Source organism: Podarcis pityusensis, assembly GCF_964106645.2.
Source record: "Podarcis pityusensis genome assembly, chromosome: 3".
Taxonomy (NCBI): Eukaryota; Metazoa; Chordata; class Lepidosauria; order Squamata; family Lacertidae; genus Podarcis; species Podarcis pityusensis.
Window position 1 is genome coordinate 18,387,015 of NC_138026.1, and position 22,974 is coordinate 18,409,988.

The following is a 22,974-nucleotide window of genomic DNA, read 5'->3' on the forward strand; positions in this document are numbered from 1 at the left end:
CACACTTAAGTTGTCTCAAGCATATACATTAGTTTAGCATTTTTTTAAAGCGCCCAAAAAACCTAAGATGAAGAGGAGACCACTCTTACATACCCATGTTTTGGAACTGTAGCATTTAAAGTTATATAGGGAAACTGATAATGCCCAACAGATACTACACCAAAAATCTAATAACTGAAAAGGTTGACATGATCTTTTTTAAACAATTTACTTCCAATATACCCAAACTCTGATTAATATTTGCTAATAAAAATACAGCTACACAATATATTTTGTGCTCCCCATAATATTTCAGTGTACACCAACCTGCACAAGTTGTTCTGTGTGCTGATGCAGTTCTTCTAAAATGGGAAGTGTCTGTTCAGCAGTGCAGTGCTCCAGAATACGTTGAATTACTCTGCAGCCATAAGGATGAGTTGAAAGCACAAACACCTTAAAACGACAGGATTGTAATTATTAACACACACTGCATTAAATTTGCTCTATTCCAGATGAAGATGCCTCAGGTACTCAAAAGGAGATTTTCCTATCTTTAATTACACCACATTATTGAAAAACATTCGATGTAAACATGGTTTTTGGAAGGAGGGAGAACAAGTGACTTTTACTTTTTAATATATTGTGTAACACCGAACACAGATAATCGTGCATTTTCCCTTTGGCAAGAAATTACACCGCACCTATAGGAAAATTTTGATCCCCTGTTGCACAAGACAGGAACTTTTTCTTCACGTCCCATTACAGAGTTTAATATGTGAAGGGGTCTGTATTCTGAAGACCAATGCAGTGGGGTAGGACAGCTGAAAAAATTCACATCTGGGAACTAATGTGCCCTTTGGTTTCAGGTAGTACAAGGGTAGACGAGTCTAAAAAGCCAGGGACACAAATTTTCATGGCCCTCTAGCAGCTATGGTGGCTCATTTACCAGAAATAATGTATTTAGTGTTAACTCTGGAAGTGTAGTAGTAGTAGTAGTAACAACAACAAGTAGTAGTAGTATTCATTTATTCATTCATTCATGCATGCATGCATGCATTCATTCATTCCCCAGCCACTCTGGGCAGCTCCCAACAGATTTATTATTATTATTATTATTATTATTATTATTATTATTATTATTACTACTACTACTATTCATGTGTACACTCAGTTCTGACCAAACTAAGCCTCCTAGAGCACAACATACACCAGGAGGCTTAGTTTGGTTAGAATCGAGTGTACACTTCCCAAGTTAATGCCAAATACATTACTTCTGTATTTAGGCTAGACTAAATACTTCTGTAGGGGATGCGGGTGGCGCTGTGGGTTAAACCACAGAGCCTAGGACTTGCCAATCAGAAGGTCGGCGGTTTGAATCCCCGCGATGGGGTGAGCTCCCGTTGCTCGGTCCCTGCTCCTGCCCACCTAGCAGTTCAAAAGCACGTCAAAGTGCAAATAGATAAATAGGTACCGCTCTGGCGGGAAAGTAAATGGCGTGTCTGTGCGCTGCTCTGGTTTGCCAGAAGGGGCTTAGTCATGCTGGCCACATGACCTGGAAGCTGTACGCCGGCTCCCTCAGCCAATAAAGCGAGATGAGCGCCGCAACCAGAGAGTCGGTCACGACTGGACCTAATGGTCAGGGGTCCCTTTACCTTTAAATATTTCTGTATTTAGGCTAGACGGTTGTGTCCCAGGCTTTTTATACTTCTCTACCCATGTACCATCGGAAACCGAAGGGGTGCAATGGTTGCCAGATGCCAAATATATTGGCATTATTTAAAGCTCTCCGACCCCAATACTGCAAAATAACCAGGAGTCTTCATGAAGCAAAGCCACTTATCTAAACTGAGATTCTGTATGACAGGGAAGCTCTTCCCTGTTCAGAACCAACCTGGCAGGGCAGAGCAATGCATGCAAAGACTCCAAAGCACATGCCACTCTCATCATACATAGGTAAGCAAACTTTTCTTTCTTTGGTGACTTGCTACAGAGAAAAAAAGGGGGGGGGCGACTAGCAAGCTTTTCTTATGGAGAACAGTATACTGCAACCCCAAGAAGCAGCATACATCCCAGGCTGTGTGTGCTTCCTGATGCCAGTAACCAAAGACCCAAAGGCAGCAAGGGACATAGTGAGCTTCTCGCCCTCATCTGCCTGCCACCCCGCTCATTTGCACTGCCGTGGTAAGCACAGAGCCTGCCAGTGGATGCATGCAACCATATCCCTGCAGCTGATGAAGTTGGTGACCAACCAGAACTTCTGAATATAGGTGGGCCATGCTCCCTCTGAGCAGAGGGGCCTGTGCAGGGCTGGCCCACCCATGAGGCCAGGTAAAGCAACTGCCTCAGGCGGCACGATCCACAGGGCAACGGATCCCGATATAGATCTTTATGCCCCCTTTATTCCTGACGTCAATCTTCACTCCCCGTTTCTTCCCTGGCGGAGAGGGGGAAGCCATTTTGTAGTTTGCCTCAGGTGGCTAAATGTCTTGGCTTGGCCCTGCGTGGCAAATTAAGGGTTGCATCCGACCCTGTGTGCACAGAGTTCTGCTCACATGGTGGAGCTTCCCTTCCTTGGCCTGCTGCAGAGGGTCTTCCAACCCCCTGGATCAGATTTTGAGGCTTCGGAGGGGAGGGTTTCAGGGGAAATAATGTTCCATTGCACCAGCAGAACAACAGCACTGGATAGGACCCTAAACAAATGAGACACACTTAGGAAGACTATATTAGCAACAGCGTGCTAACCAATGTTATCTGAAAAGCTGTGATTATGGATAGTAACCATTCAGTTAAAAAAAGTAAATATAAAAAAACTAATTACCTGTCCTTTGAAAGCATCAATAATAAATTGGAGTGACTGGGGCTGGACACATTCTATACATTTTTGTACCACGTGGTTTCCATTTTGATCCTTCACGCATTTCAGGACGTGCCCATCGAGCTCCTTCACCATTTCATTCTACAGAGGAATAATTTGGCATTACCAGGTTACACAGGTCAGTAACAGGTTACTTTCCCCGCAAGTGTGCATTTCCCAATTATGATTTAACAAGAATCGTGCCTTCTATAAAGAATCAGACTACTATATTGTTACAAGCAGGTTTCCCAGCAAAGCAAAACAGGAAACATTTTACATTTGTGGTTTTTTTTGTAATGGAATACAAAAATATTGTTCTAACTTACAATTACCTGCTGGTCAGGTGAGATAGACTCAAGGGCTTTCTGAATTACACGGCAACCGTACATCTGCAGAGCTAATGGGAGAACATGCCCACGAATGCGCGTAGCAAGGGCTAACTTCTGGTCTATGCTTCCAAACTACGAGAGAAGGGAAGGCACTGTTAACAAAAACCAAGCACACACCTCTGCGTGTTACTATGAAAGTCATCTCACGCCACTATAAGAAAGTTAAATCGCCTATCAGTGGATTATTCAAACCTGTGGAAAGCTGGAAAGAAAAGCATGTGAGCAGCCTTCAACACCACAAACAGGGGAGTCGGAATATAGTCTAGGTTTCCCCCCCATCAGAACAAACTCAGAGGTTAAAAACCTTTGAACAGCTTCCTTTATGCACTTACCTCAAAGAATTTCTGTATGACATAGTTGCCAAACACATCCGTCATCAGCTGATATGCTGCTTGCAGAATCTCACTAAATACCATTTGACGTTCAGCTGGAGTGGCTCTTTCTAATTTCTGCTGTATAAATCTGTAAGCACCAGAATTGTACATAAGTAAAAACCTCAAGTTGAATAGAAGTCGAATAACTAGAGCAAAGTAGTAAAAACAAACAAACTGAAAATAACATAAGAATAAGAGTAAGAATTTTATTATTTATACCCCGCCCATCTGGCTGAGTTGCCCCAGCCACTCTGGGCGGCTCCCAATCAAGTGTTAAGAACAATACAGCATTAAATATTAAAAACTTCCCTAAACAGGGCTGCCTTCAGATTTCTTTTAAAAATAGGATAGCTGCTTATTTCCTTGACATCTGATGGGAGGGCGTTCCACAGGGCGGGTGCCACTACCGAGAAGGCCCTCTGTCTGGTTCCCTGCAAGCTCACTTCTCGCAGTGAGGGAACAGTCAGAAGGCCCTCGGCGTTGGGTCTCAGTGTCCGGGCTGAATAATGGGGGTGGAGATGCTCCTTCAGGTATACAGGACAGAGGCCATTTAGGGCTTTAAAGGTCAGCACCAACACTTTGAATTGTGCTTGGAAGCGTACTGGGAGCCAATGAAGATCTCTCAGGACCGGTGTTATATGGTCCCGGCGGCCACTCCCTGTTACCAGTTTAGCTGCCGCATTCTGGATTAATTGCAGTTTCTGGGTCACCTTCAAAGGTAGCCCCATGTAGAGCGCATTGCAGTAGTCCAAGCGGGAGATAACTAGAGCATGCACTACTCTGGCGAGACAGTCCGCGGGCAGGTAGGGTCTCAGCCTGCGAGCCAGATTGAGCTGATAGACAGCCACCCTGGACACAGAATTAACCTGCACCTCCATGGACAGCTGTGAGTCCAAAATGACTCCCAGGATGTGCACCTGGTCCTTCAGGGGCACAGTTACCCCATTGAGGACCAGGGAGTCCCCCACACCTGCCCACCCCCTGTCCCCCCAAAACAGTACTTCTGTCTTGTCAGGATTCAACCTCAATCTGTTAGCCACCATCCAGACTCCAACCGCCTCCAGGCACCTTACAGGACCTTCACCACCTTCACTTGTTCCGATTTAAAAGAGAGGTAGAGCTGGGTGTCATCTGCATACTGATGAACACCCAGCCCAAACCCCCTGATGATCTCTCCCAGCAGCTTCATATAGATATTAAAAAGCATGGGGGAGAGGACGGAACCCTGAGGGACACAAGTGAGAGCCCAGGGGTCTGAACACTCATCCCCCAACACCACTTTCTGGACACGGCCCAGGAGAAAGGAGCGGAACCACTGTATAACAGTGCCCCCAGCTCCCAGCCCCTCTAGACGGTCCAGAAGGATGTTATGGACGATGGTGTCAAAGGCCGTTGAGAGATCCAGCAGAACTAGGAAACAGCTCTCACCTTTGTCCCTAGCCCGCCAGAGATCACTGACCAGCGCAACCAAGGCAGTTTCAGGCCCATGGTGAGGCCTGAATACCGATTGGAAGGGATCCAATAGTATCAAATATCCTCCAGGATATTTGGTTTCTTTACAAGTTTATGAAATTTTAGTTTAATTGTAACTGGTAAGCTACTGTGGCATAGTCCTAGAAGAGATTACTGTAAATTAATATCTCCATTATTTATTATGACTACACTAGGATGAAATCGTCAACTTCAGTGGAATGAAATCCATGTAAATTGCTTGTGATTCATTACTCAGAATGAAGATTTCTCTCATGTTAGCCTTTTTTTTTTTTTTTTTTTTTAGAAGACGGGCTTGAAAGCCAGATGGCCACGCCTGCTTACTCCTAAAGTAACTATGCACTGTCTGAAAAGGCCCATTAAGAAGGAAGCTCTAGCTATTTTCACGTTGAGAATTAAAATGACAAAAATACCATGTGTTTCCCCGCAAGACCCAATTAAAGGGAATGTTTATCATTGTAAGTTCTCCAAACTCATCAGTATAAGTTACAAATACTAACCTAGAGCCATGCTGGTCCCGTGAAAACTCAACTATGTGTCCAACTAGGTCTCTTAGTTGAAGATTAGGGAAGCGATTGTTTCGGAAATCTTCCAGTAACCTACTACGTCCAGAAGGCATAATGTCAGACCGACTGTAACGGAGGCGCGAAGGAGGAAACAATTGGCTGCTGGAGCTAAAAAGACTGGAGGTGTTTGCTGCACTGCGATACTTTGCTTCTGCTCCAGGGGCTGCAGAGATATAGCGACCACTACCGTTGGTCAGTCCTCCTACAATGAAGCAGCCGTGTTAGTAAGAAGTCTTAATTATGCTGTAAATACTAAGAATATAAATTGTACAAGAAATCAGGAAGACTAGAATAATGAGCGTCTTCTCGCACTTCATTTTCATTAAATTTCGAGTAAAGTAGTTGCTACCACTAGAAAGGAACGAGCAAATCTTTTTTTAAAAGAAATATAGTAATAATAATAGAGGTGAAGCAGCAATAAAATTGAGACAGCTCCAACATAAAACAAAAACCCCACAACTAGCTTTCGGACACCAGTGCACTTTGCACAAAAGAAAACTTGAACTTTCAACAATGGGCAACTAGTATACACGCTATGCCAACCACAGGAACTAAAGCGAATCATCAGCTACTCTTTCCGGACTCTCACACTTGGCAGGCTAAGTTGTATCAATTGAAGTCATACTCTTGATTTAAATCATACACTGATTTAAATGAGAATGACTAATCTAACTTCAGTGATTTCAGTGGGTCCGTTCTATGATATAAATCGAAGCAACCCGCTATGTAAATAGCGGAAGACCTTCACACTTCCTCTCTTAAGGATTAATGTGAAAGTTCAGTAGGACAGCTTCTTAATATGCTATCAATGTTTGTATAGAAAAAGAATCTGGAAGTCTGATTTTCAGAGGTTTTCAGAAGACATACTCAAAGCCCTGCCTTGACTGCTTTGTTATGGCTTCTCCCAAAACAGCCACATAGCTCCCGCCTCTACAAAGCACAAGGTCAACTGCTACTAAGACAACATCAAAATTGGAAGCTTTTGCAAAGAAGACATCTTAAGCCACATTGATTAGCCAGCACTCACCATGCCAATTTGGTTCATGTTATTTAAGCACTAGTCTAGAGACTTACAGATAGTCTACAGCAAACATTTGCTGATGTTACTAGCATGGAACCAGCCCTGTGAGGTAACAGAGGGGAGGCCAATCCAGCATTCACTGTGTGGGATGTGAAAGTAAAGTATGGAAAACTTGTCATCCACACATAAATTATTTTGGTTTGGAATCTTTGGTGCAAATATGGGGGAGGGGATCGGGGGGGTGAGTAATTAATTTAAATAAAATACGGATCATATTAAACATACAAGTCTAACCAGCACAGCTTAATTTAGCTGATCACTTGGGAAAGGTGATAGAACATTTTCAAGCTGACACTGGGATAGAACCACAGTCTGTATATGAGTTGAAGACCACTCATGCAACTGGTATTTCCTCTTAGCCTGCGTCTCCACAAAGTCTCTCTGGAGGGCTGGGAGTCCTCCTGAACAGCATGAGCTGCGGCTACAATAAAAAGATTGGTTGCATGAGCTGTCTTCTGCTTGTGCAACCTTTGGATTCAATCAACTGCTTTAAAAAAAAAAAAACCAAACCTATAGTTACATTATCAATACATCAAACTTACTGCACGCTTACTAGACCCAAGTAATGGCGGTGATTTAGCAAAAGACCCCCCCCCCCCAATTGCTCAATTTAAGAAAATAGCTCATGCTGAATTATTTCCCCCCAGGAATAGGAGTGAGGAACCTGGATGCGGTCTCCCAGACCTCTACTTGACACTCAGAACTTTCTCCAGACCATTTTTCGTCACTGGTCCCTGATTCACACCCTCCTTGGGAGTTTTTGCCTGTCTGGAACGTGCCCTGGACGACACCTTTGGCTTGCCCAGGTGGAGGTCAGAGGTCGGTGCTAGGGCTGGGCGATATATATCAATATATCATCCAAAACTGGATTAAAGTCCATAGCACGATATCAGTTTTTAGCAAATCTGAAGAAAGCCAGCGAGATAGATAGTGATACACACAACAGCTTAGAATGTACATATTGAACAAGTACTGCTCACAGCGAAAGGCCAGCACAAAGATTTAGTAGCTTGACTACTATGTTAGTTACAAGATGGGGGTAGGGTCCAGAGAGCCCATTGTGGAAAGAGATTGCCCCTTTTTGCTACGTCCCATGTACTGCAGAGGGTCCAGCAAATTCCCTGGCACAGTTCATAGGAAGAAACACAGGCTGCAGTAGCAATGAGGCAGTGGGGGGAAGTCTCTTCTGTAAGCAACAGTTTCTTGGATCCCACTCATTGGACTTCACTTATATGAGCTACTCAAATGACCAGATCTCTTTAACCATTGCTTTTATATAGATTTTACGAACAGCCCCTGTTTTCAGAGATATAGTGACAGGTAAGTTATGCACAGGTAAAACACAGACACATCAGTTTTGCATTTCTTAAACATCCACAGAAGAGGAAAGGACAGAATAGTAGTGAAGCAGCTTGGTGTGTTAAGAAGAGAACCTGACGTTTTCCTTCTGCCCTCTTTTCTGAAGGTACAGAGAAATAAAAATGACCAGTCCTTGTTCTGGAAGTCAGCCTGCATGAAGAGGAAACTTACTTTGCAGTGTTATTAATATGGACACCTGAAGACTAAATGTTGATTTAAATCTGGGAATACAGGCACTAGGTTCAATGCAGTAACAAGGTGAAAGCCACCAGGTGGCAGCAAAGTTAGCTTAATAATCAAGTGAAAAGAATTAGGTACCATTTCCTGTAATTTAAGTGCACAGACTCCAAAGTCTGTATTATTGATCTGCATAAAAATTCTTATTCATAAGAAGAATTTAGTTTGCACCCACTTTGTGGTGTTATTAGCGCACACAATCAAGGCATAACAAATGAGGAATATCTTGCACACGATTTGTTTTTGTTTGTTTTTTAAACAAAAGCCCATGAATTTAAATCATAACATTTTTCCATTTTACTTTACTTAATAGCCAAAGTTACTAAATATAAATGTGTGATCAGATTTGCATTTAGCATGTGATCCTTCAGGCTATGAACAAGTTGACTTACTAATCTTATTTGGAAAATAGTCCCTGGAAACAATTTTTTCTTTTAGTTATTTAGCAAGTAGTGGCAAATACAAAAGGGGAATAATCTTGTTTCGTTCTCCATCTTCTACAGAAAATCTTGCCCCAGTCATTTTATAAAATGTGACATGAAATAATCTGTTGATGTTTTTACCACCAACGCTGTAAGAAATCAAACTAGCTAGATCAAGACTTCTGTATATATTCAGGTATGTGGAAGGAAGGCAGTGACAGAACGATGGCAGAAATAATAAACACAGCAGAGGTGAAAACAGCATCTCTATATCATGGTGAAGATGAGGGCAGGTAAGATAAAGAAATAGAGCAAACACACTGGGAAAAACAATTCATAAAAAGGGGTCAAGAAAAGAGCAATGAACAAAAGATAAAATGAGATTTCTATTCTAAGACCCTGCTCACTAGTTTGGGCCTCTGAATTTTCTCGAAGACAGAAAATAATACAATATAAACAGGCTAAGAAATCCTTTTTGTGATATTGAAAAAAGGAGATACCCAATGTTCCACCATCTTAAGAGACTTCTGCTTGTAGAACAGAACTTTTCCTTCCTGTCCCCTTTCCTGAAGCCATCCTTCAAAATCAGATCCACAGGGTTGGGGAATCCCACCACAGCAGATTTTTGAGAAATGCAGGGGAGAGGAAGGGAAAGCCTTGTTGCATGAGTGGAGTTCTGCTCACAAAGCACTGAGTACAACCCAGACACATTCTGATATTCTTCTTTATAGAGCTAACAAAGAACTAGAGAGGTGACAGACCTGATTCATAAGCAATTCAAATCTGAATTTTTATGTTTGAAATGTTTGAAAGCTGGAACAATAAGTACAAATACAGATTCTCATGCAGCATAAATTTTGCAAAGATGAAATAATGGAGCCTATTCTTTTCTCTCTCTCTCTCTCTCTCTCTCTCTCTCTCTCTCTCTCTCTGACTAACCCATTTTGGTACAACTCCAAAAGCTAGCACTTATTCTTGAGAGAGAAACTCTCCATAAATCTTGATGATGTATACCATTTTAGGTACTGAGAATTTTGGGGTGAGAAACCCTCACCTACTTTAACTGTAGGTTTGACTTTTCTCTTAACCTGAGCTTTTGGCTTTTAATCGAAAGCGTGCCATTACGGCCTCTTTTAGTGGGATGCAGTCCCTAAGTCTGCATCTTTTATCTGTATAACTGTGCTTTTAGATGTTTATAGGACTTTTTCAATTGCTTTTATTATAGCTATCTTCAAATATCTTAAGGGCTGTCACATGGAAGAGGGAACTAGCTTGTTTTCTCCTGCTCTGGAGGGTAGGACTCGGAACCAATGGCTTCAAGTTACAAGAAAGGAGATTCCAACTAAACATTCGAAAAAAACTTTCTGACAGTAAGAGCTGTTTGGCAGTGGAACAGATTCCCACAAGGTTTTTAAACAGAGGTTGGATAGCCATCTGTCATGGATGCTTAGGCTGAGATTCCTGCACTGCAGGGGGTTGGACTAGATGAACTCTTGGGTCCCTTCCAACTCTATGGCTCTATTATTCTATTGTAAGTTACTCTGAGCCATTATGGGAAAAGTGAGTCATATACTGTATATAACAAAGAAAGAAAACAATCTGCAGATAATTCAACACGTTAGTAGAACTACCAGCTACTTTTTCATCCACTTGCAAGGAATTCTCAGTTTGAAACTTTATTAGCTCAATATGATAACAGGGCATATTAATTCTACACCTCCTGGCAGTGTGCAGAGGTTCCTTAAGCAAAGCATTTTTTGTCTATCCGGATACTATAGGTGAAATTCAACACTATGGGTTATTTCCGCTCATAAAACAGGGCATCCCCTTTCTCTCCTCTGCTTTGCAGCCCCAAATCTGTTCCATGGGGTGTCCCGCAATCTCCCCCTCCCACAGCAAATTGAGGGGGTGCGTGTCAGGAAAAAAAAAGGAAGAGGAAGTTCTGTTGCATGAGCAGGTGTCTGTTCTGCAAAGGTATGAACACTCCTGGGTACAGCGCACTCTTCTGCATCAAAGACCTGTAAAATTTGTTCAACTAGCTATTTAGAAGCAAAATGTGCATGCTTCAAATTGTCACTGAAATTCTGCGCAAAGTTATGCTTTAGGAAATTCTCACATCATCATCTGAAAAGCTAACATTTTAATTTCCTAGATGATGTTTTAAAATTTAATTTTTAATGTAAAAAGCGCCCACACAAAAGCATCCTTCAGAGCACACGGCTAGACAGTCATAAAGGCATATTAAGAGGTTTTCGTTACTGTACAAAAAGACACAGTGTAATTTGGAAGTTGAAATTATTGCAATTAAAAAGGCAGCAGCTTTTACAGCCTGCTTGGATGGAGGGCCTCTATATCAGATTGCCTCCATTTTGAGTCTTTTTGTGTCTGTGCTTTATGTAGCCCACACTGTACCATCAATGCACAAGATGGAAGTCTCGGCAGGCTTGAAACTAACCTCAAGGTGTACAAAAGCATGAAAAAATCCAACAGAAAACTCTCCTTAAAACCTCAATGCAGCACGATAACTCCTCAGTGGAACTGACAAGTGGGTGGGAGGAGCGAATTGACTGAACATGAGAACAGAGAAACAGACGTCTCTAGTGTTTTTTGGAAAGCTGTTTGTTTGCCACACATCTGAACACCTTTTAAGAGATAATAACCAAATTTTGCATGAGCATTACATGTTTTTAGGTGCCAGGCAAGAACATTCCTCTTTACCCAGGCCTTTCACCATTAAATAATATATGGCTTGTGAAAACTTTGGGGCGGGGAGGGAGAGACACTATGATTATTTTATTATGATCCTGTCTATTATGTTTTTATTTTTATGCTCCATAAAATGTGTTCTTAATGTTGCACACCAACCTGAGATCTTTTGATAAAGGGTGGTATATAGTTCCTATTATTATTATTATTATTATTATTATTATTATTATTATTATTTCCTGATAAGAAGCAGGTTGCCTTCTATGTTTGGATATAACTGGCTGTTGTTTGGAATCCAGATGGCGGATTGGACCTTTCAAAACTACTGATTTTAGCCACTGATGTCAAACTTCATTACAGCGAGGTCTGAAGTTGCAGGTATATGTATAAAAGGGTAGAAAGAGCCATCTTATTGGCTGGATAGATCACTTACTGGTTCACACTGAGAAGCTATTTCTGAATATCCTCAAAGGCTGGAAGACAGAGCTGCCCATAGACAACAATGGAGAAAATAATAATTTAATATAGCTGGGAATGGGCATGAGCATCCAGATGACTCCATCTCTTCCCTCCCCACTACATATATCTATATATGTATCTATGTATGTAACTATCTATCTATCTATCTATGGAGGGGAAACTCCAAGAAGCAGCCCACCACGGGCTTTGTAGGCTCAGTGAGCATGGAATGCTGCCTACCAGGATGAGGTTGGATATGGACCTTCAGGACAGGGAGGAATGGCATTGAACATCTAATCCTAAACAACAGTACTCCACACTGTGACCTTTGGGTACAGGTTTGAACAAACGGTCATGATCATAGCACAGTGTGTGCCTGCTTTATTTCTGATCAAGCAGAAAAAGCCACAGAAGGTGTACTGGGTGCAGATTTCAAAGTGTTATGAATCTCACCTTTCATTTTTAGACATTTCAGAATTAAATGAAGTGTCTAATGTATGGTAAAATATCAAAAGCCTGGGGAGTTGCTAAGTTCCAGGCTTCCAGCAGGCACGGAATAATAATAATAAATGGATACATATTTTGTGTCTTCCATGAATATTCAGAAGCAGAATAAAACAATGCAGCACAAACTATGCAAATTAAGAACAACTTAATTAATAACTTTCAGAGCTATAGGACAGCTTTTGTTGAACTTGGGATTATCCCAATGCAGAATTTTAAAGTTTTGGCCAGAGTACAGCCGGCCTAATCATATGTCATTTACAGGAGAGTAATGTCAAACCAAGAAGCGCCTCGGGTCACCTTTGCTCTCGACTACAGAGAACAAATAAGGTCTGATTCTGGATGGAATCTAAAGAGTGGTGTGCTATTAAGGCAAGTGCTTCTTTTGCAAAAAAATAAAAAATATCATACTTAATTCCACTCAGGAATACAGAATCGCACCTTGGTTTTCGAACAGCTTAGTTTTCAAACGTTTTGGTTCCGGATGCCGCAAACCCGGAAGTAACTGTTCCGGTCGGGGAACTATTTTTGGAAGCCGAATATCCGACAGGGCTTCAAATTGGCTGCAGGAAGCTCCTGCAGCCAATCAGAAGCCGCGCTTTGGTTTCCGAATGTTTGGAAGTTGAACAGACTTCCGGAACAGATTCTGTTTGACTTCCGAGGTATGACTGTATTTAGTAACAGCTTTTCTGGGTGTGCCAAGCATTTAGGTAGGAGATGGGGTTGGAAAATCCTGGGTATATGCACACAAGTCTCTTGTCAACCACTGTGCTTACAGGAAGCTGGTATTTTTCCTTGCATTGTGACAGAAAACCTCAGTTCTTCCTGGGGACAGATCAAGAGGCAAGATGCAAACCCTACTCAAATGCAGAGGTGCAAGAGAACCTGAAACACATTCCAAGTAAAAATGTCTCCAAGGAGAGACAATATTCAAGTACAAGGCTAGACAACCTTTTACATCTGGTAATCTTTGTTTCAATGCAGTTAGAACCAACTTAACTTCATGAGAATGGGTTAAGTGCTACCTTCATCTTCTAGCTAACTTATTTTAGGAAAAAATAAACAAAGAAAAAACATAAGTTTGGATAATAAAATCTATCTTTTTATTTGGGGCCTATTAGTCCAGCCTCCTGTGCTCCCAATGGCTGCCTACTGTAAGCTTACAATCAGGACCTGCTTTATAATATAATTTATTATAAAGAAAATGACAATATTTTAGACTGAAGCCTCATTTTAATAAGGATACTTTGCACTTTATAATCTACACATCTTACATAGGTTTATTTAGTACTACTTCTACATGCAGCACTTTTTAAAGTACTTTATTTTCTATATACAGCCATACAGGGCCAATAAATATATGCCTAAACTGCCTGTTTTTATAAGTCAATGGGAAAGACCAAAGAGTATTTATTTACGTACTGTGCCATTATAGCAAAGTAGATTTATAATATGTATGACATTTTAAAACATGTCTGGTAGTCATGTTTTCATATCTGTGTGGTAGAGAAACCCTTCTCTAGCAAAATTCCCAGTGCCTCTACAGTTCACAAGCGTAAAGCATACAACCTTCAGTTACACAGCTTATACTAACCTGAAGTTACATGGCTCACAGCATTACTAACAGAAAAGTTCAGAATTGCAAATTGCACAAAAAGCCCCCCCCCCCAAATGTATGTAATTCAATCTTTTAAAAATAAGCCTAATACCATGCTAAATAAAACATTTATCAGCATAAACAAAATTTGATGAAAATATTACTAATGCAGTAGGGTGTGATGGAGAGGATGTATTATAGACTACATATCACTGCTGTTCCCCCTCCAGCTGTTTTGAAGGCAAGTTTCTAAAAGACTTCCTGCAAAATCATTCTAACCTGTTGGTTCAAAAAGCAGGATTTTTCAGTACTGCAAACTTTGCATGTGCTTTTCTTTAACAAAGATATCATAATTCCTGTCACTACCACGCACCAAACATTAGCCTAAAGCCGACTCCATAAATAGCAGACATATGTTTAACACAGAAACAAGAGGAATATATATACCTTTTCCTGTCGTACAACAACAACAACAAAACAACCCAATCTTGGTTTGTTTTTTCTCTCTAGAAATCGGGCTTTCGTTTTGATGCGGCAAGGATGGTTATGGAAAAACATGTTGCTCCAGGGGCCTGATTTAACTTTCGGTAACTGCTTCCATTAAAAGATTTGACTGTGCTGAGCAACACACTGGGACCCGGCCCGTTATGCAACATTTGTTTCCTTTACTGAAGAGGCAAATTGACATTTAACCCAACATAAAAATATTTAATATACATAGAAAAATACATATACACACATACATACACAAACAAAAAAGGGCTTTTGTTTTTTTTACCTAAATGCAAACTGGATGAGGATCCATGTGATGAAAGTGAAGGCGGAGGCGTAAGTGAATGTCCAGGAGTTTGGCTTGGCAGAGGCATGCCTATTGGGCTTGGAGAGGAGGAAAATCCCAGACTATTGTAAAATGGCTGCCCTATGGGTGCTAGGCTGCTACTAGATCTTTTGTACAAGTCAGAGCTAGTAGATAGAGACTCTCTCCTTGTGGCACTACTACTTGCAGAACTGCCAACTGAAGGAAGAAATAAAAAGACCCTATTACATACAGCGTCAACCAAGGAAAACCTAGCCCCAACCTACAGCTGGGTCATAACAGATGTGATCACAATCATTATAACAATCAAAATTATTCCAAAGACAAATTAACTGTGATAACCACACATGATTTAATATAAATCACAAAATGAGCACAAGCATCATCCCTCAAATCAGGAAGGATTTTTAAGCAATCGCCAAGTCTCGACACACTCAAGACTTAGTAACATTTCTGAGGTTATTTTGATACACTGGAGTCGGGCTTTGGGACCAATAGTCAGGTATGTCGTACTGTGTTAAAATGAACCAATGAAGCGGAGTATTAATTTGAAATAATTTCCGTAAATGGTGTCCCCTCCCCCCTCCAGCTGAATTACTATATTGACAGGAGCTCCCCCCGCAACAACCCCCAGCTCAGTAGTGCTACGGGATTTGGTTCTACAGGAGAATCCCTAAGAGACATTTTGTTCCATGCTACTTCACAATTGCTACTAAAATTTTTTTCCTGAGATTCCACACTTCTCAGAAGCATTCAAATTGATCACACTCTCTAAGTAAGCACTCTTTTAAAAAAGAAAAGGTCCAATGACATTTTGAAGGCAGATCATAAAAGGGATTTGAACTGCAATAGCCAAATATATGTGGTCACGTTTAAACAAGGAACTGGGATATGTACTTAAAAAGTACTTGAATTTTGTAGGATAAATGTCATGCCATTTAAAAAATCTTAATCTGTAACTTTATGTGAAAGTAAAGGCAATGGGCAGATGTTGAGATTACCTAAACATATTTGAAGACACTAGGTAAAACTTTGCTTCCCTGTTTAGCAAATGCGAGCAAATATCTTGAACTGCTTCACCTGTTTGTTAAGAAGCAGTCAAAATTATTCTGCTTTTAATTCAGAAATGCAGTGTATGTCCAGATTAACTGCCACTCATCATTATGTCAAATTAAATACAGAAGCAGGCTGGTGTCTATCAATCATCTAGGACTCAAGCAACATATAGCATTTGCCTGAGAGGATTAATATACTACCCACCCACAACCTGGAGATGTGTGACACACATTTTTGCTATATCCCTATTCTGCTTTGTAGAACCTGATTTTAGCACGCTACAAAGGACTAGTCAAATAACAAGAAGAAATAAGTCGCAGCTAATATTTTAATTCTAATTTTGGATAGCATTATTAACAAACATAATAACTGGGGAAACGATTTATCAATATGAAGAGCTCTTTTAAAAATAGTATATGCATAGCACTCTCAAACATAATTGGGGACTTGAATGGACTTATGTTTATATAATCAAGCCAAGATTATAGGATTAAACTTGGAAATAACAAATGGCTGCAATTAACTAGTGCCAGGGTACAAGGAGCACAAAACTACAATAAGGTTGTTTTTATAAATGGGCACATCTGTATCATACTCAGCTAAGGGAGTGAAAAACAAAACAAAACAAAACTTTGGAAGTCGTAAGGGTACTCTGTGTAAAAATGACATGGACATAATTCTCCATTTTGCCATTCATAGCTTTCTGTTGAAAGCATTTTAAGATTTGTACAAAGGGCATCTTTTTTTACACTACATTATATCTACTCATTTAAAAAATGGAATTTACTGGCTAAGATAAAAACAGTCCTACAAGACTAAAAAGGGAAACTGCTTATAATGGTCAAAAGTGAAGAGTTTTATTAAATTCTCCAATACATTAAAAAAATTGTTTCACATGGGACATTTTCCACTGTCAGGGTGTGCAAGCGCACTTATATTTTGTAATGTGCGCAGAATTGTGTGTGCTTCACACAGACCTTCTTCTATGCAATGCAAACAACAAACTACTCATGTGTGCTTCACCATACATTCAACACTTCCTTCAATAATAAACCAATTTCCACAATCTTAACAGGCTGACAAATTCTAGAAAGGTGTTGAGGTACTTGTGTTACCAAAGCTGTGAATGAAACAGTAAAGATCATTGTCCAATGAAAATAAAAGAAAATGGCTATTCCTAAACATTTATAAACTAAAGCAGGTCCAATAGGAATGGGAGGGCGGGAATTTCGCTTGCCCACTGCTCAGCCATAGTTGCATTTAAGGGACATAAACTTTGAAAAGCACAAGACAAATCAACCACAATAGAGAATTGGTTTGAAAAGCTCCAAATGTGAGCTGTCTGTCAAAGGCATCAACACGCTCAACCCTGTTTCTCGTGTACAAGGCCTAGCAGGCTAAACTGCCTTCCGTTGAACTCCAGATGTACCATTTTTGATGCATGTAGGAAATAAATATGCAAAAACAGGATTTTCTTTCATCCACAGCAATTCATACAACCTGTTCAGTTTTCCTTCTTTAAAAATGTAACTTACTAGATGCGCCAAATCCACCGAGTGCAGAGCCAATGGCAGCTCCTAAGGAGCTGCTGCTTCCAAAGCCAAGGGATGTGCTTCCTGGTTGGCCAGGGCCATGCGAAAAGAGTGAACTGCTCTGGGAGTTATTGGTCAAAGTATTGTTGCCATAAAATGAATTGGACTGTAGGCTACTGTTTGTTTGCTGCTGCTGCTGCTGCGGTTGGGCACCAAGGGGCCGGAAAAGCCCGTTTGTGGCTGCTGTGAGGTTGTTTGCTGTTCCTCCAGCTGAAGCTGCTGCTGCTGTAAAGAGACATGGTTTTCAGTCATCAGATTCTAGAACATTTCGATTTTAGAAAAATGAGACTACTATTTTCATTACTCTCTCCCATAAAGGCAAATCATCAGTGAACAAAAGAAATATCCAACGCAAAAACGATCCCAGTTGCATAAGGTGTTAAGTAGATTAAATGAATTTTAAATGAAAATACAAGAGCAAATTGCTGGGGAAATGAAAAGGGGTCTACAAATTCAACAGCCTTTCCCACTGTGGAAAGCTGTCCTGCCTTGGATGCTATCTCCACAAACTGTAAAGAGCTTGGAGAAGGAGAGGGATCTCCCACTTGTATGCTGGTCTTTCACAGAAAGCTGAAGGATTAAGAGTAGTTATTGCTTTCTGCAAAAGACAAGCAGCAAGGAATTAAAAAGACCTTTCCTCTTTTCCAAGTCTTCTACTGCACATGCAGCAAAGGGGTGTTATCTCTTTGCCTCAGGTGCTGCCATCTTTCTCACTGCTTTCCCCCTTTCTATGTCTGCTGTTAGGGTGAATCTGATGGGCCGTCACTTCACTTCCCTGCTCACTGGTGAGGGAAAACAGTATCTGAAACCCAGGCACTATTATATACTCTTTTCCCAGTATGGCTATTCAATTTCCCCCACTTCTACTTCATGGGTTTACAGCAAGCACAGGACTAGGATCCAGGTACCCTTCTACCTCATCCAAATAAATCTCTTGAAAACTAAAGTCACCCTTAACCTTATGCCGGATTTTTTTTGGGGGGGGGGGGGGTTGGATGCCAAAATTTTCTGAATGCAAAAATAAAACAAAAAGAATCAAATAATCAAGCCCGGCATTAGAAACCACTCCTTTTAGTTCCTTTCTTATTATTCACTCTATAGCTACACCAAGCTTACCTGCAAGGCTTTGAAGCAACCCCCACATTAGGAGAGCAGAACAAAGCAAAACGCTCCTTTAACATTCAGCGATTACTCTTCCTCTCCCCAAACTACTTCCTGGGCATGGCTTCCTATGTTATGGTAGAATGTCTGTGTGTTTTAGACTGCGCATAGACTCCTATCAAGGTGGAAGGAACCACAAGGGTCATCTAGTCCAACCCCCTGCAATGCAGGAATCTTTTTGCCTAACATGGGCGTAGCTACAATTTAGCAATGGCAGGAGGTCCCTTCTGTAATTGCAGCATGCTGCCATCACAGAAATTACTACCAACATGTATAGCGGCTGGGGTGGGGGGTGGTAATAGAAACATGCTAGGTTGCCTTATATAGAGCCCAACTATTGCTACATCTTGCTCATTACTATTGACACAGATGGAAAGCAGTTCCTCAGGGTTTCAAATCAGAAGACCTTCGCATCCCTACCTAGAGATGCCAGGGAACGAGCCTTGGAACTTATGCATGCAAAGCATGCAAGTTACAGCACTGAAGTACGGCAGATTTAATTTTGGGATTTCTACTTGGGTTTTTAAATACAGGAAAAAACCAAGGTGCCTCTGAGCACATTCTGAGCCTCAGCATTTCATTTCCGTATCAGAATTGAACCGGGCTAAGCTCCCAGACCACTCACACAATGGCTTTCTTTATTTCAGCAGCTTAATTCAAGGTTAGTAAGTCATTTTGTGCCTGATTTTTTTAAAGAACTGAGATTCAAAAACCCTTGCAGGTCTACTGCAAATCTCCCAGAGTGTTATCAGCAGATCTCAATCTACTTTCTGTTCACCTGTGTACAACCTGGTTCATACAATCATTTCTCCACATGTCCAATATCTAAAGAGAGCTGCATTTGGTGGTGGTGGTAAAAGGGAATTTCTGAAACAATCCAGGAAATAGTCCTTCAGTAATTTAGCTTTTTATGCTTGGGAAGGGACAGGAGATGCAAATCTTGAGAGAAACAACCCAAACACAAACTTTCTTGCATATATGCGGGAGCTATGAGCAAATAATGCTAGCTATAAAGCAACACTATTTGAAAGAGAGCAAGCAGGGGGAGAGAACTGATTACTGTTAGAATGTTTCCCTATCAAATTGTGATAGTGCTGCGAAAGATCTACCTACCTGCTTGTGCAGCTGCAGAACTGATGATGACAGGTGTTGAAGCCACCAATCTGACAGGTCCTCCAAGTCCAGTTCTGGCCCCAGGACCCACTACCAATGCACCAGTCTGATCGTAATAGGCAGTAGGGGCTAAGACTTGATAGCCTAATCAATACAAAACAAACACTAGTAAAATTTATTTATTTTGGGATAAGCGTTTTATTTTGCATCTATATGACAGATCGCTTTTTAAACAATGAGCAAGCTGACAGCTTTTTATCTCCTAGAAAAGATGAACCAACTCTGTTCCAAATCTAGTGGCAAAGGTTTGGCTCGGAGGTACAGTTTGCCACGCACCTGCTTGTCTAAAGACTAGACAGAGCAACTGTCTCTGAGCCACTCCCCCATCTGCCTTCATCTATTTGCTCTCCTAACTGTCTGCCCCAACCTTTCCAAGTAAGGAAAAGAAATACAAAATAATGGCTTTTCTGAGACAGTGGGAACGGATGTAACAAATGCTGCATGAGCCACCTAACATGACCTGAAAGAGTGCTGCTTGTATACAGCCAAGGCAGAGGCATCTGTTTTTAGAGAACTGGTGACACCCCCCCACACCCCACAGCAACACTACAGAACCACAGTGGAGGACACCTCAGCATAACAGTTTCATTTTAAAATTATTATTTTTTATTAAAAAGCACTTTTTTGGAAGGGGGAACAAAAAAACCCCAAAACTTAGGGGAGTGGGGCTGATCCATCCTGCAAATCTGTCACCTCTACAGAGATGTAAAAAGCCAATGCACTGCTGTGTATTTGTCACAACGTGTATGGAAATCCAGGGCCAATCAAGGAGATGGGAAAAAAGGTCAATGGTTTCTTCTGAAGTCCCCCTTCCATGCATGTAAGGGCTGCATGCAAGTGGCAGATTATGCCCAGGAGGCTCTGTGTTTCATTTTGTTGTAAATACAAGCAAATAGTGCACATTAAATGGGGAGAAAGGGATACTGGAGATCACATGCATGTTCATAGGCATGTGACTCTATACCATTTGAAATCAACAAAGAACTATATATAGTTACAGGGATACTGAGACCTTCTGAGGAACAGGAGAATTGTAGTTTCATATTACAAATGCATATTCAAAACTAGACTGTGCTGTTCTTTTCTACTACCTTCACTACCATTTTCACATGCTAGCAAATGGGTCAGGCTTTCACTGCACTCTGCTTTACTGCTCCTCTGTAAAGAATGCAGAATAGGCCGTTAGAGAATAAATGTTACAAGTAATATAACAAAAACTCTTTCACAGATAAAAACTGCTCTTTATCAAATAGATGGCCCTTCTCTAGAACAAACAGAGCCAAGAACTGTTTTTCTTTGTTTTGTTTTTTGCATAAAGAACACTCCTCGGGAAATGTACCTGCTTTTTGAGGTCAAGCATATCACACAATAGTGCAATATATCATTATAAATATGCATGATACTGGAGGCTCAAATTTTTAAATGTATGAGTGTCAATATAAAGGTTGAGAGCAATGTAGATGTGGTGCAAGTTCCTTTGTATGGTACAAAATAGCATTTGCATTTTGTTTTGTGAAATTTTAATTACTGTACTGCAGCCTGCCAAAAACTTAGGTCATTTTGCCTAGTGAAATATTTATTGAAAATACAGTGGTACCTCGGTTTTCGAACACAATCCATTCCGGAAGATTGTTCGGCTTCCAAAACGTTTGAAAACCGAGCCACAAAAGGCAACCTGCAATTTCAATGGAGAAAATTGGGGGGGAAACTCAGCGGAAGCCGTTCAACTTCCTAGGCGCGTTCGAAAACGGAAGCATTTACTTCCGGGTTTTTGGCGTTCAAAAACTGAAATGTTCAGCTTCCAAGACGCTCAAAAACCGAGGTACCGCTATAGTTAAAAGATTTAACTTTGGTCATAGAGAAGCTACTAAACTCTAGGACAGTGTTCTTCAGTCTTGGGCTCCCATCTGTTTTCGGACTCCAACTCCCATCATTCCCAGCCAGTTAGACACTGATCTGGGATGCTGTGAGTTGTAGTCTTGCAACATCCAAGTTTGAAGGCGGCCACTCTAGAAGACCCCAGGAGTTTTATAGAACACTGTGTATGATCATACAGCAGCCTACTCTCCTTACAGCAACTACAATGGATGCTTTAACACCTGTGCTCTGTGCACCCTCTGATGATGGATGTATGGGTTTTCTCCACGTTTCTTGTAAACTGCAATTCTGAACAAAGCAGCAGCCAATTACATCATACAGCCGATGAAAGCTATGACATGTGGGTTTTTGAGAGGGCAGTGGCTATTCCTAGATAAGGGGTGTGCAGGAGTGCAATCCTGATTCCTCTAATTGCTGCCATTAAAGAAAAAGAAAAAGAAAGAAAGAGTACTGACAGAGTCAAGAAGGGAATTCTTGACTTCATTGAATTATTTGTTTAGTCAATTGACTGACTTTCCGGCCCTAACAAAAAGGTGACCTAATAATCATGTACATCATGATAGTAAGACTTTAATACCAATCATTGCTACATTAATGACAGCAAATTCAAAGGAACCCTTGTGCTATGGGTTAAAAATGTTATTTTGTTTAAAAACTTTATGAATCATGACAGCAGAACAAGCACTGCAGTGATCTTGCACAAAACAAATGTTATTTTCATTGATCTGATCTATCACCTCCAATCTTCTGAGCTAAAGGACCTTTACCTTTCTATGTGTAAGAGGTTCTCTCAAACTCTGGTCTGCAGACAGCTGGTGGTATGTAAGTTTCATTTAAGAAAGGTTACAGAACACTCAAGACTATCTGGCCTTGATTTTTTTCTTCTGACAAATAGAGGCCATTTTAACCCAACCCAGAATTACCAAACAGGCTAATGAGGCCCTGACCTAGGGCCTATGATTTTCATAATATGTCACTTGTGTAGCCTAATTTATTCTAAACATCTACCAGTTAGTTGAAGGTCTCTAGCTGGCCAGGGCTCCGTGATTTTCCTATCACAGCACTGATTTTGACAAAGCTGGTACTGAAGGAAATAGAAGTTTATTGTGGTCCATCAAGACCTCCAGTAATGTTTAAGCGGAAATTTCCTTGGAAAAAAGGTGTGAGAATTGCTGCTTTATATGAAACAGAGAAGTTGTTACTATTTCTGTACCATTTATTCTTTTAAGGTATTTACAAACTGCCCTTCCAGAAACTTTCCAAGGCAGCCTGTGAATCT

The 22,974-nt window shown here is 40.9% G+C and overlaps 1 protein-coding gene across 17 annotated transcripts in view; it reads right to left on the reverse strand.

The window, feature by feature from the left end:
- Positions 1 to 22,974, reverse strand: part of PUM2 (pumilio RNA binding family member 2) — a 61,308-nt gene that overhangs the window by 6,474 nt on the left and 31,860 nt on the right. For 7 of the 17 annotated variants that reach the window (XM_080998966.1, XM_080998967.1, XM_080998962.1 and 4 more), the window contains 9 exons: positions 21,415 to 21,492; positions 19,758 to 19,901; positions 17,427 to 17,708; positions 14,797 to 15,033; positions 5,588 to 5,855; positions 3,555 to 3,684; positions 3,160 to 3,294; positions 2,798 to 2,935; positions 307 to 432 (listed from right to left, as the gene is read on the reverse strand). In XM_080998966.1, coding sequence (XP_080855092.1) covers positions 307 to 432; positions 2,798 to 2,935; positions 3,160 to 3,294; positions 3,555 to 3,684; positions 5,588 to 5,855; positions 14,797 to 15,033; positions 17,427 to 17,708; positions 19,758 to 19,901; positions 21,415 to 21,492 — 1,538 coding nt within the window. The remainder of the gene's footprint in view (positions 1 to 306; positions 433 to 2,797; positions 2,936 to 3,159; positions 3,295 to 3,554; positions 3,685 to 5,587; positions 5,856 to 14,796; positions 15,034 to 17,426; positions 17,709 to 19,757; positions 19,902 to 21,414; positions 21,493 to 22,974) is intronic. The other 10 variants (XM_080998973.1, XM_080998960.1, XM_080998972.1 and 7 more) reach the window with 6 other exon arrangements.